Below are 13,191 nucleotides of genomic sequence, written 5' to 3'. Positions count from 1 at the left end.
CTATAAATGTTATTTTTATAAGGCTTTAGAGGTGTGCCGTTTGATATCTCTGCAGTGCCGGGGCACTATGTGCTGAGTGTCCGACCCCTTGGCTCTGCATCTTTTTAAAAAAGAAAAAACTATACTCTGGTAGTCATAATGGAAAGCTTTATCGTTCCTTCTAAAAAAATCATCTTTTTATCACAAATTTTAGGACCCAATTGTCGTTGTAGAACTTTCAAGCATACGCGAGCAGAGTTCTCAAAAGCAAATAAACATTGTCGAAAACTGTACCCTCTAGCCGTCATTAAGCGCGCGAAAAGGTGGATGCTTGAAAGTTCTACAATAACAATTAAGGCTGGAAATATCAACTTGACGTGAATAAAGTTGCCAAAGGCATGCTAACGTTCTCCGAAAGTTGTACCAACTAGCCGCCATTACGCACGAGAAAAGGTCGATAAACGAATAAAACCACAGGTCTGCTAGGCAGCCATGTTTATGCAGTCAACATCTAACCATATGCGTAAATGAGACAGAATGACACTGCTATACGTTCTGTTTGTTTCACCCTGCAAAGCGAGTATGCTGGCAGACGGGTATTACAGCCAGAATTCGTTAATTGGGCCACGACTATCGACTCGTGTTCGTTAATTGGGCGGACTGACAGTTTCCTGAGGGGTACGCAAATTATTTTTGTTTCTGATTTTAAAAACTTTCATGATTTGGAATCAAGTGGAATACATATTGCAAATGTGGTTAAGTTTGAAATTTGAGTAAGTAAACATTTCGGTCTGCTGTCTTTGCATTCAAGTATGATGCTTAATAATCGACTGTTGATATGACTAGTTCGTTTTTAAGCAGACAATGGCTGTATCGCCGGGAATAACAGCGACAAAACGCAAATATACCACATTATCTCTAGCTACAAAGTTAGATGTAATCTGTATAGGAATAGCAACATTCATGGCATCCCTGTTATGTGCACGTACAGCAACGTACCTATGTGTGTGTATACGCAACTACGCGCTTATCTGCGAAGCAGACTTGGCAACAGAGCAGCAGCAGCGGAAACAGTGGCGGTAGCCATTTTCTATCGTTATAACTAAATGTGCTTTCAATGTGATAAGGTCGTTTTTCATTAATAAATCTTTTTTGTGTTTAATTAATTAACCTTGGCTTTCAATTCTATTGCGACTTTAAACCAAGAATCTGTGACGTTGAATCCAGCGGATTATTCCATGAGCAACAGTAAATATAATTTTGAATCGCATCTCTAGACCCCTCAAATGATTCATTTTGACAGTGAATTTTGACATTTCCGCCCAACTAGCGAACGCCCAATTAACGAACCGCCCAATTAACGAACCACCAATTAGCGAATCTTTGCTGTATTTTCAAATCTTAGCCAGATTTTTGCAAATAATACCCACGCCGGCAGTAGATGTTGGCTACTGTCAAACACATAGAGTAAGGATAGGGTTGCCAGTCCCTTGAATAAAACGGTATTGTACCACAGAGAACAGACTACCAGGTAATCGACAAAAAGTGTGTAAAAGGTTTTTATGTAATCTACGAGTAATCCTTCAATAGAGCATCCCTCGAGCAGTAAGTGGCAAACTAAAACTTGATGTCGCTGCCATCGCTGCTATGTAACTCCAGCACAAAGAAATATTGATAAAGGTACATGGATATTTTTTGATGCGTTTGGCAAACTATTTCTGGAGGGCGCCACCGACAGATTTTACACACAAATGATCGATTACTTCCTTCGAGCCTGTTAATCTGTTCTCTGTGATTGTACCTTGCAGCAATTTTACGAGTCCTACGCAAATACGTTTTCTAATAATAATTATTCTGTACTTACTAAATACACTGAAACTATGCTTGTCAAGCAAGGAGGGGTGCAGTGGGAAAGCAATAACGAAAACCTAATGGTTCAAATTGCTAAATTGCAAACATGTGTTTACAGAAAATAACCACGCTAATAATTTTCGCGTGGGACTCTAAATAGGTGGAAACTCCGCAATAAAGTATCGACCGAAAGCAAATAAACGTTGTCGAAAAGTGTACCCACTAGCCGCCATTACGCACGCGAAAAAGTGGGTACATTTGAAATTTATTTCAATAAAACACGTATATTCGTTATGAGTCAGGTAAGGTAGTAAGGCGAATCACGAAAGCAATCTTTTTTCTCACCTTGGTATTTCTAGTCACTGGTTTTCAGTCACATTCACATACAAAAAGCGGTGTAATCGGCAATCAGTTTTGTTTTGTTTTGTTTTCGGCGGCTTTTTACAATATTGCACATGTTGATATATAAATACTTTATTCGAAACTTAAAGTACAATAGAATAGCAAAAGTGATCTGTAATCGTTGTTTTTCAAAGAATTAATATAAGTTGGTAAGTTTAAGCGTATTAAGATTAATTTCTTGAACGGTTTCAGCATATAGATTTGTTTAGATCCATCTTTTAGTTACATATTTTTTATGAACGGTCATTTTTCTTTTAGTTTTCTCATACTACCAGTTAGCAGCATTCCAGTATGGATTTGATTATGGACGGCTTTGCCATGCCGAATATCCATGTGTGGTTCCGGCAAAATAGTTTCATCTGTACGCCTGACAACGGTTTGTTGTACCAGTCGCGATTCGATGTTAATTATATAGCTCCTTTGGACCAAAGCTATCTACCTCGAACTAAGATTTTCAATGTCAAAGGAATGTATGTGTAAATTTGTTGTAAAATGTTCATAAATTCAATGTTTTGCTTCTAGCGTTAAGTCACTGGCATGTTCAATGGACTGGAGTGAGCGGCGCCAGTTTGCCACCTATGACGACCAGTATACATTGCAAGTCTGGGATCTGGATAAAGGCGTTCCAGTGCAAGGTCATAAAGGACATCACCACCGGCAATCTTCAAGACCGGAACCAAACAACGATGTGACATCGGCCGTTTGTTTTGTACATTCGCAGAAGATCGTTTCGATCGATCACTGTACACTGATTATCTACTGCCTCATTACCGACACGTACAAAGTATTTCCGGAAATGTTTCGAGGTACAGCAGTGACCATCGCACCGTGCCCCAACGATCGTGACATTGTGGCGGTTGGATTGCGTGACGGGTTGATTATAATGATCGATCTTCGAAAACCGGTAGTATTGCACAAACTTCGCGGTCACGACAGGGAGGTGGTGGCGATTGACTGGATGATGGTTCCCGTTCGTTCCGAGCCCCGTCACGAGAATTGGAGACGCGAGGATCGACCGAAAAAAGAAGCTCGTAAAAAGAAGGATAAACGTACTTCAAGTGAGTTCAATGTTGTTTAATCAACTACATATTGCAATATTATTACAAGTGAGTTTTCTAATGCCACAAATATCTACGTCGTACTCGATCAACGGTATACAAACCGTTTGAATTTGATATTTAAAAATTAAAATTGAAAATAAATTATACTAGGTCCAAGTACCTAAATTTCCTGAATTATAAATTTAAACACAAAACCTGTTGTAATTAAGCGTAATCATAAACTGTTATTGTTTTGCAGAATCTCCGGAAAAGTCTGACCCGGCAGGTGGTCCGCCCGCTGATGCTTCTGACATTTTTGATATTTACGACTACAGCGGACAGGAAGAGGAGTTCGGAACGATTGTTGACCCGGTAAGTTCGAGCTACGAGCAGAGGGATCGTTTTCGTGAAAAAGTTCATTCGACAGCCGGTTTCGACTTTCTGGAGGCCTGTCGGAATTTAAAAGAGGAAATAATGAAAGCCAAAGAGCGGGACGACGCAGAAGATGACAAACATGAAGGTCCTGAGGACAAACCGACAGGGCGAGGCTCTGCGTTGAACACAGACGACGAAAACGATCTAGACGAGGCGGAAAAACTTAGAGATTTCATCATCGTAGATGGTGAGGGAAAAGAAAAACAGAAATGTGGATCGGATGAGGATCTTAATGAAGAAACTGAGAATGAAGAAACGCAAATGATGGTGCTGGTCACCAGCGGTCGGGAGAATGTCATCTGCTTTTGGAACTACGAATCCGGCGTAATTATCGACAGGGTTATATTGCCCAATAGCAATGTGAGTAAACGTCTCTGCACGGCGGGAGCCTTCATTACTGCCGTGTGGGTCAATCCTTACACGGTCGTGGCAAACAGTGTTACTGGAAATATTTTTGCGTGGAAAGTTTCATTTTGTCTTCGTGGACAGACTGTTAAGTAAGCGGATGTTACTCGGGGAATGTATTTGTGTTCAAATAATGCTATATATTTTTTTATATAGATTGAAGGCTCAACTTTGCAAAACGCGCTATCCTGTAGACGCCGCTATTTTTGTTGTACGAGCTCGAGGTCTCATTGGAGATGACGCTTCCCGCAGTGATTATGTTTGGTGCCAATCGCTCAACCGAAAAATTATGGCGGTAACCGTTACGGACTCTCCTGAGGTGGTAGCAGAACTTAACTGCCTTGCGATTGGCAGCATGTGCGTCACGGAAAATCCAATGGAATCCACTGTGTAAGTTTTGTTTTTTTGGAAGTATTTCCTTATTGAGCTAAGATGTTGCATTTTAGTTTGGCTGTTGGTTGCAATGATAAGAGATTAGTTACCGTTAATCTGGCTAGTATGTCCTATAACTACGTGAATTGTATGCCGTACATGAACAAAATCTGCTCCAAGGTAACGGCACTTGATTGGCATCCAGAGCGGGAGAATATAATAGCATTTGGAACATCGGAGGGCAGAATAGGTGTTCTCGATACTAATAATCAAATCAACGTTCCCGTCTTGTTAAATTCGTTCATTTCGACCGACGTGTATGCACTTAAGTGGTGCGAAATGACCGATGAACTGCGAGTACGACAAACGGTACTGTTCGCTACCGGCAAGAATAAAATGGCTTATTACAAGATGAAACCTGGAAAACATGGTATGCTTATTATTGACTTGTTATTATATGATAAATTCTACATACAAGTATTTTTATTATATCAGAACTGATCGAAGTGCATGACTGCGGGTTGGTTTCAAGTGTCTCGGCTTCTGGAAATTACCTGCTAGTTGGTACTCAGGATGGATTCGTATACATAAAGGATCTGAATAAGAATTTGGCACAAATTTACCGCCGTAGTATTACGCATCGTTACATCACTTCAATGCAGTTCAAGGAAAACATACTGGCAGTGGCTTCCAACGAGAACAGTATTAAATTGATTGATTTTACTAAATCAATAGACGGTATCTATTTTGTTGGAATATTGCAATACACATAGGCATTTCATGTTTTATTTTGCATTGCAGATAAGGTGGACGACAATATTAAGCTATTGGAGGGGCACAGTCTTGGAGTGTGCTGTTTGCGTTGGGGCCACGGTGACAGTAAGCTGCTGGTGTCAGCCAGCTTCGATAGTACCGTGCGTGTGTGGGATACGTCAACGTTTAGTTGCCTGTCTATATACAGCAGCATAGATTCCGTATTTTGCGCTATTTTTTCGCCAATCCATGACAATGTTGTTATTTTTACCGGCAAAGGAATAACGCTATCATTTATTGATTACACGAAATACCCTCCATCGGAAAAACCATTGACTAAAAGTAAGTTTTGTTTTTCAAATTGTAATATCCACTAAGTATCTAGACTAGATTTCTCTAATGGGCTTCTTTTAGAAACTAAACCAATAACACAGTGGGGTGTCAATGCAGCGGGTACTTCCAGCAGGAAGAAAAACAATCGCGAACGAAAGGAAAAAATTACTGACGAACTAAGCTTACTTCAACTTTCAGATAAGACTGAAAAGGCAGAAGAACAAGAAGAAAAACTTTTATCTAAGACGGAACCAACCGGTAGTTTTGAAGAACCAGCTCCGGTTCTGGAAGTCACCGTAAAACCTGATCCGCAAATAGACGAGTTGGCTAATCAGCTGAAACAGATTAAGTTCAAAGAGATCAAACCTATTCAGGTTAAGAGCAACGTGCCAACAACATTCCACTTGGCGAATCGCGAAATTAATAAGCCCGCTGATGTGCTTGCGTGCATCGTAAAAGTAGCAAACTTTAAAAAACCCGAAGATGACGAAGGTGAGCTTGAAGAAGATATTAAAAAGGAACCTGATGAGACTGACGAAGCTGAATATTTCAATGAAAAACTGTTTACCACGGAAAAAGCCCTGAGAGAGTTAATTGCAGCTGAAAGTAGGATATTTTTTGTATCTGTGAAAAGGTTTTCTGTTAACGAAAGTTTATTTTAGCTAAAAATCATAACGAATCTCGAACCTCGTCAATAGGAACCATTTTGCTGCCACAGATTGCTTTTCGCTTAAAAGAAGTGATAATTGAACGAATAGCATCCAGAACACTGACAGATCAGCTGGTAGCGCTGGCCCCATCAATATCATACGAGTATTATCACAAGTGCAACAGGGAGGAATAGCTGCTAAATTGTCATTTACTTACAGGTTTTGGCGCAAATGTTGCGAAGCATATGGATATCAGTTCCTCGAGAAACAGTATACCTTGGCCTCAATTCCATATTTTCTGGCGTGTCACCGGGTAAGCTATAAGATGTTTAGATTGACTTTGAATCTGTTTTTCTCATTTCCTTCCATATAACACTAATATAATGAAGGCAGGGTGAAGCACGTCCCGCAAACCTTTTGCTTTAATGCTCTTTCTGAGAAGCTTAAGAGCAAAAGGATGTGAAGGTTGTGACTGCCGATTTATTAATAACAGCTGGTGGATACCGAGTAGGAAACCAAGCTAAAGCCCTTGCAATATTTTCTAGCACTAAAAAAACTGTTGTTGAGTTTCTACACCTTAGAGGAGGGAAAATAAAAGCTCACTTACTTACTTTTAACAAGCCGGGGTGGCTCTCGGTCCTGGGCTAATGGTCGCCAATTCGTTGAGCGTCTCGACACATGCAAGTCGGCTTCAACCTGACCAAGCTCTCTACGTCTAGCACATTGGGCTCTCTATTCCTAGAGCTGGTGTGATTCTTGAAGAGAACGGATTACACGGCACAATCGTCTGGCATCTTTGTGACGTGGCCGGCCCACCGTAGTATTTCAGCTTTCGCCATACCCAGACGTGCCGTAGAAGACTACCGGTCTGATTAGCGTTTGTACATCGTCAGTTTGATCGATGAACTCATTAACCACTTCCAATTCATAGTCATTGTCCGTGGGAGGCGAACATTTGTAACCCAATCCTCCTAGGCTTCGTTTTTAGTCTGGCGTAGATTCCCTTCACCGTCCCAAGGCTTCTGGTAAGAATCTCTAGGCCGCTTGCAAAGGTTAGGAGTTGGCTACTTTTGCTGGAGATCGTTCCTCTCGTTTCGATGCAAAGCAAAGCCTTGGGTTTAAACGTCCTTTCTAAGAATTGACTTGAATTGAATTGAATTGAATATCGACAGACTTCACAGTCAGCTATTAGAGCACAGGAAAGTTACGGGGCTAGTGCAAATTCGAAGCCGAGATTCGAACATACGACGACTGGCCTGTTTAGACCAACATCGATTGCCTGCGGAACACGCACGTAACACTCGCTCACTCGCTCCAGGGTAATTTTGATCAGCAGCGTTAATTTGTTCAGAAAACCGCTTTCGGGCATTATCTACCAAAATTGTTCGCACTCGACTGTATCGTACAAAATCTGGGAGAGCACCTTGTACGCGGCGTTTATTAGCGTAATGCCGCAGTACTTACAACTGTCGAGTCGACGGCCCTTTTTATATATGGGACAAACCACACCATCCATCCATTCCTCCGGTAGCTTCTCCACCTCTTAAATCTTTTGAAATTAGCCAGTGAATTGCCGGTGCTAGTGGGTCTTGACCATTTTTGTAGAGTTTTGCCGGGAGTTGGCCATTTCCGGTGGCTCTATTAGTCTTCAACTGACCAACGGATCTCTTCGAGATCGGGTGCCGGCATGCTGTTATTCTTTATAGGCACTTCTAGGTTAACTTCCGCTCCATTTCCTTCTATTACAAGTGATATGCCCGTCGAAGAACTGCTTTCACCAGTCGACCACCTCGCTCTGGTTTGTGACTAAGTTTCTCTAGTTTCTACACATATCATACTACGCTGTGTATCCTTTACGAGATTGGTTCACCTTATCATAGAACTTGCGCGTCTCATTAGCCTGGAATAGTTGTTCTAACTCTTCACGATCTCTGTCCTCCTGCTGGTGCTTTTTCCTCTTCAGGATCGTGGTCAACTCATTTCGCGCCCGTCGATACTTGCCAAAGTCTCTCTTGTGGCAATGCTTAGATAGTTTTTCCAAGCACTTTTTTCCTTTATCGCTTGTTGGCATTCCCCGTCTACCCAATCATTTCGTGCACTCGAGATCTCTTTGCCTAGCGGTTTCGACCTCATTGACGACCGAGCGTATTCTGCTCCATCCTTCTTTGAGTGTCAAAGTACCTAGCTCCTCCTAGCGGATGGTAGAGTTTCATCCAGGGTCCGCGCGTAGTTCTTGACAACTCGCGGATAGTCTAATTGCCGAATGTTTACTCGAGAAGGCGAAGGGCTACTAGGTAATGGTCCGAGTCGATATCCACACCCCGTACGAGGGAGCATACGTTGGTGATGTTCGAGAAAAATCGACCAACGATGAGAATATGGTCGATTTGGTTCAGTGTTCGTTGATGAGGTGATCTCCTGGTGGCTTTGTAGATATTTTTGCGGGGAAAGCAAGGGCTTCTAATTACCAGGCCTCGGGAAGCTGCAAAGTTGATGCATCACTGGCCGTTATCGCTCATGTCGGTGTGCTGGCTATGCTGCCCCATCCCCGGTCTATGCATCGTTCCTCTGTCGATCTAGTTATTCTTATCCCGGATGACGATCTTGATGGACCGTGGCGAACGGTTGTCGTACGCTGAGCATCTCCAGCTACGCATAGAATGCTTTCTTCTCGTCGTCGGGTCTTCGTGTGGACCGTGCACGTTTATGATAGTGAAGTTGATAGTAGTAGTAGTTATTCCCAACATACACATCCTCTCGTTGATCGCCTTTCAGTCCACGCGAACCAGCATTCTGCCCATCACTGCAAAACCCGTTCCCAGCTCGTTGGTCATTCCACCACTTCGATCAAATTGTGCCACGAATCTTCCACACCTTCTCGCCTTTGCAAAACAGATCTCCTGCAGTGCCACGATGCCGAGTTTTCGGGGTTCTAACTGATCGAGCAGCATCCTGTCGCTATCCACGAAATTCTTTGATCTGCAGTTCCAAGTACCAAGCATTCATTCCATATCGTTATTTCGTCACCTTCGTCCATGCCGAATGTTCCGAGTTGAATTTTCTTGTTTTTTTTCGTAATAGAAAGGTTTAGGTAGGTTGCTTAAAGGGCCTTGATACCGAGTCTCGTGACAGTTATAGACTTGCACACTTGGTGACGAGTCGTCAAGCTACCAAGAGCCGCCTTACTTACTTACTTACTTATGTGTCCATGTCCGCCGGTCCGGCAGAACAAAGGGATGAAATCAGAGATCTCCACTGCTGACGGTTACCCGCCATGGCTTTTACCTGTCGCCAAAACAGGTTCTCGTCTACAGCCCGGATGTCGTTGGCTAAGCTCCGTCGCCATGAGCCTCTGGGTCTGCCTCTTCTACGCTGTCCTTGTGGATTCCAGTCGAGTGCTGCTCTGCAAACCTCGTTCGCTCCTTTCCTCAAGGTGTGTCCGATCCACTTCTAGCTACGTTCACGAATTTCTGTGGCTATCGGCCGTTGATGACACCGACGATGGAGTTCCTCATTGGATATCCAGTTATCAGGCCACCAGGCACGAATAATGTATCGCAGGCACCGGTTAATGAATACCTGCAGTCTGCGTTGTCTCCGCTGAGACGCATCACGTTTCGCAGGCATACAGCAGTACGGATTTAACGTTTGAATTAAAGATTCGGGTTTTCGTACGTAGAGTGATCTGGTTTGAGCGCCAAATGTTTCGCAGATCTGCAAAGGCACCCTGGCCTTCCTGATCCGTGTGGCTATATCAGTCTTGGTATCACCATCGGGTGTTGTTTGGCTACCAAGATATTGAAAGGCGGCTACCTGCTCAACTTGTTGTCCCGCTACTGTGAAGTTGGTGGCATCGTCAGTGCTCACTACCATAGACTTGGTTTTCGCAACATTGACTGTGAGACCTGCTGCTTGGGAGCTCTCGGAGAGGTCATCTAACTTGCTCTGCATGTCGTTTCGGTGTTGTGCTAACAAGACAATATCTTCGGCTAGGTCGAGGTCATTTAGCTGCTCCATCGTTAGAGGGTTCCAAGGCAATCCTCGATTTGGTCTACTGTCAATTGCTCCAACTAATATCTCATCCATAACGATGAGAAACAGAAGCGGTGATAAAATGCAGCCCTGTCTCACGACAGCAGTAACCCTTATGGGGTCGGACAAGACGCCGTCGTGCAAAACCTTGCACGAGAATGCCTCGTACTGAGCCTCGATGAGATGGACTAGCTTATCTGAAACTCCTCTACGCCTAAGTGCACCCCAGATGTTTTCGTGATTGAGTCGATCGAATGCCTATTCGAAGTCAACGAACACCAGCAGAAGAGAGCCCTGGAATTCGTTGATCTGCTCCAATATAATGCGGAGCATTGTGATATGGTCTACACATGATCGGCCAGCACGGAATCCAGCTTGCTGCCGCCGGAGAGTAGCGTCGATCTTCTGGATCCGGTTGAGGATTACCTTACAGAGTACTTTGAGAGTAATACAGAGCAACGTGATGCTACGCCAGTTACCGCATTCCGTTAGGTCTCCTTTCTTAGGGACTTTGACCAATATGCCCTGCATCCAGTCCACCGGAAAAGTTGCGGTTTCCCAAATATTGCTGAAAAGCTGATGCATCATCTGGGCTGACAAAGATGGGTCAGCTTTGAGCATTTCGGCTGAAACAGGATCTATCCCTGGCGCTCTATTGGATTTCATACTCTTGATGGCTGCTACAATTTCATCCAGCGATGGCGCCTCCGAGTTCACGCGATTTATTCGACGAACTGTCGGCGTCGTACGCTGCTGGTTTTGTTGGTCTCTGACATTTGAAACCGCCAAGACCATTTGAAACCAAGAGTCGCCTGCTGACATGAAAACAGACGCACAAGACTGACAAGGCTATTCCTCGTCGCTACACTCATTATTCAGCCATTCACCAACCGAAAATAAAAGTAACGACTCAATTAAAAATTAATAGAAGTAAACTTGAGTTTTCTCTTGAATAGGGCAAGTGCCACATATGTCTTCCGTAAGTGCTAACTTACAGTCTTAAGTCCATGAAAAACTATCGGTGTAATTAGCGTTTTGTATATCGTCAGCCTCCCGCGACGACTCGTATGCTTTCTTTTCGAAACACTGTTCGAATTGACCTGTTTGCATTTTGAATTCTTTTAATTCCCTTCTCGATATTGTTTTAATCGGTGACAACTCATCAGGCTTGATAATTCGTCAAATTTTAGTAGTGTTTAGACGGGTTTTGCTAGATCTTTTTCCGTTTCCATTACTGAAGGTTTCCAAGGTCGCTGAAGACTCTACTGGTAAAACTGGCTTTAGCTACTCGAGCAGCATCTACTAAATTCACCAATCTGCACCGGGTAATGATGCAAATCGAGCAAGAAGAAAACGATGTCATGAGAAGGATAGCATCCAACGTTTACTTCACTAGCGCAATCGTACGACAAACAACCGCCGGTACTGTGTCGTGTGCATACATTCTGCTGCCTACATATTCGCGAGCGCACAGTTTCGTAGCGTCTTTCTGCACAGCCCGCTTACGAGGCCAACAACTCGTGGCTGCTCACGAAGTGTAGCCCGCGAGTGGGTGCGGAACAGTGGATACAGACTTTGCATTACTTTTTTTCTTCTTCATCTTACGTCCCTCGCAGCAAGCGATCGGTATCAGCTGCTCGGGTTGAAATGACGCTGCTGCTCTTGTAGAACCACGACATCGGACGGATTCTCCACTTTTACATACAGATTAAGATCGTCAGCACACTAACAAAGATAAAGCAAGATGGCTGCCTTGTGGGATTCCAGAGCGATTTGTGAGAGATCTTGTGAAAGATAAAACCGTCGATGTCAACTTCTAGATGGCAATCGTAGTAGAATCTAATTACCAATGTTGAAGTTGAAGTTGTATGAAAAAAGCCAAACGTGAAATAGCAACTGAAAGAAACAGTTAAATATGGTGCTAGGAGACATACGGTTCGGAAGTGCATAAAAAATTGTGGGGTAGGAAATTTATATATTTTTTATTGTTAAAATTAAAGAAAAGTGCACAGAAATTGGAAGTATGTGCTACATTCAACTTATACCGGGAAAATGATTCTCAGTATGCTGCCGATATTTGTAAACGGTGGTTACTCTAAAATTATATTATTAAAACACCACTTTTTCAAATCCTGAGGTGCAGTAATCAAAAGAGCAAATGCGCAAGATTGCGCCTTTACCGAAAATTGTGTTAGATGGCAGGACATCTAATCATTTTATTCTGCTTTTGAAATTTTAAAATAGTCAATAAAAGCTGTTCTAACATTAAAACGGTAATCCACGAAACTCTATGTACGCACACAGAACAGAATTTCAGTGATGAAAATTTGTTTTATGTTTATGGTAGTACCTATTTAGGAGAATCGCAATATTGTGGAAATTATGGATTAAGATTTGAGACAATTTTTTTACCACTTTCAGTTAAGTTAATCTATTCTTTAAATTTTACTCTCACATTGTAGATTACCGAATCAATCGATTTCTTAAGCAAGCACAGATTTTTCCGAGAGGCGTGGGCCATCTGTAAGCTGCGCAAAGCGGAAGACGATCCCATTTGCGAACAGGTTTGTACGGAATGGGCCCAGTACCTGGAAGCGAGCGGAAATTTCGAAGGAGCCGCTCTTGTGTATGTATTAATATGTTTTCATTCATTTCATCTAAATATAAGAGCGTCATCAATTTCAGTTGGACTGCAGCGAAAAAATACGAGAACGCGATAGCTGCGTTGACCAGACGTAAGGAAATAACCGAAGATACTCAGCGTACGATCGATGTTTTGAGTGCTAAGCTGACGGAGTCTGTCGAGTAACGTTATACATTTTATCGTTTAAAGTTCTTTCCACAAAAAATGGGTTATACGTTGGTATATAATACATAAAAGCAAATTATTTGAGAGCTTATTTTGACCCACGACAATTTGTTATTTATTTATGCTTACA

At 42.7% G+C, this 13,191-nt stretch overlaps 1 protein-coding gene across 1 annotated transcript; it reads left to right on the top strand.

The window, feature by feature from the left end:
* The first annotated feature begins 2,324 nt into the window (after nt 1–2,324).
* On the top strand, nt 2,325–13,154 carry LOC128742370 (protein rigor mortis). The gene is made up of 13 exons (XM_053838710.1): nt 2,325–2,381; nt 2,491–2,702; nt 2,755–3,290; nt 3,532–4,204; nt 4,269–4,502; nt 4,559–4,914; nt 4,980–5,222; nt 5,286–5,579; nt 5,652–6,176; nt 6,233–6,383; nt 6,440–6,533; nt 12,715–12,878; nt 12,938–13,154. Exons 2-13 carry the CDS (start codon nt 2,524–2,526, stop codon nt 13,059–13,061), a joined length of 3,573 nt encoding a protein of 1,190 aa, XP_053694685.1. The 5' UTR covers nt 2,325–2,381; nt 2,491–2,523; the 3' UTR covers nt 13,062–13,154.
* Nucleotides 13,155–13,191: the final 37 nt, after the last annotated feature.

Source organism: Sabethes cyaneus, chromosome 3 (assembly GCF_943734655.1).
Source record: "Sabethes cyaneus chromosome 3, idSabCyanKW18_F2, whole genome shotgun sequence".
NCBI classification, from domain to species: Eukaryota; Metazoa; Arthropoda; class Insecta; order Diptera; family Culicidae; genus Sabethes; species Sabethes cyaneus.
The sequence above is the reverse complement of the archived record's forward strand: the minus strand, read 5'-3'. Positions and strand labels throughout refer to the sequence as shown.

Coding starts and splice junctions, on each gene's coding strand:
- LOC128742370 (XM_053838710.1), top strand. CDS start 2,524: ATGGATTTGATTATGGACGGCTTTGCCATGCCGAATATCCATGTGTGG. Junction 5,580..5,651: donor GGAAAAACCATTGACTAAAA/GTAAGTTTTGTT, acceptor GGCTTCTTTTAG/AAACTAAACCAATAACACAG. Junction 6,534..12,714: donor ATTTTCTGGCGTGTCACCGG/GTAAGCTATAAG, acceptor CTCACATTGTAG/ATTACCGAATCAATCGATTT.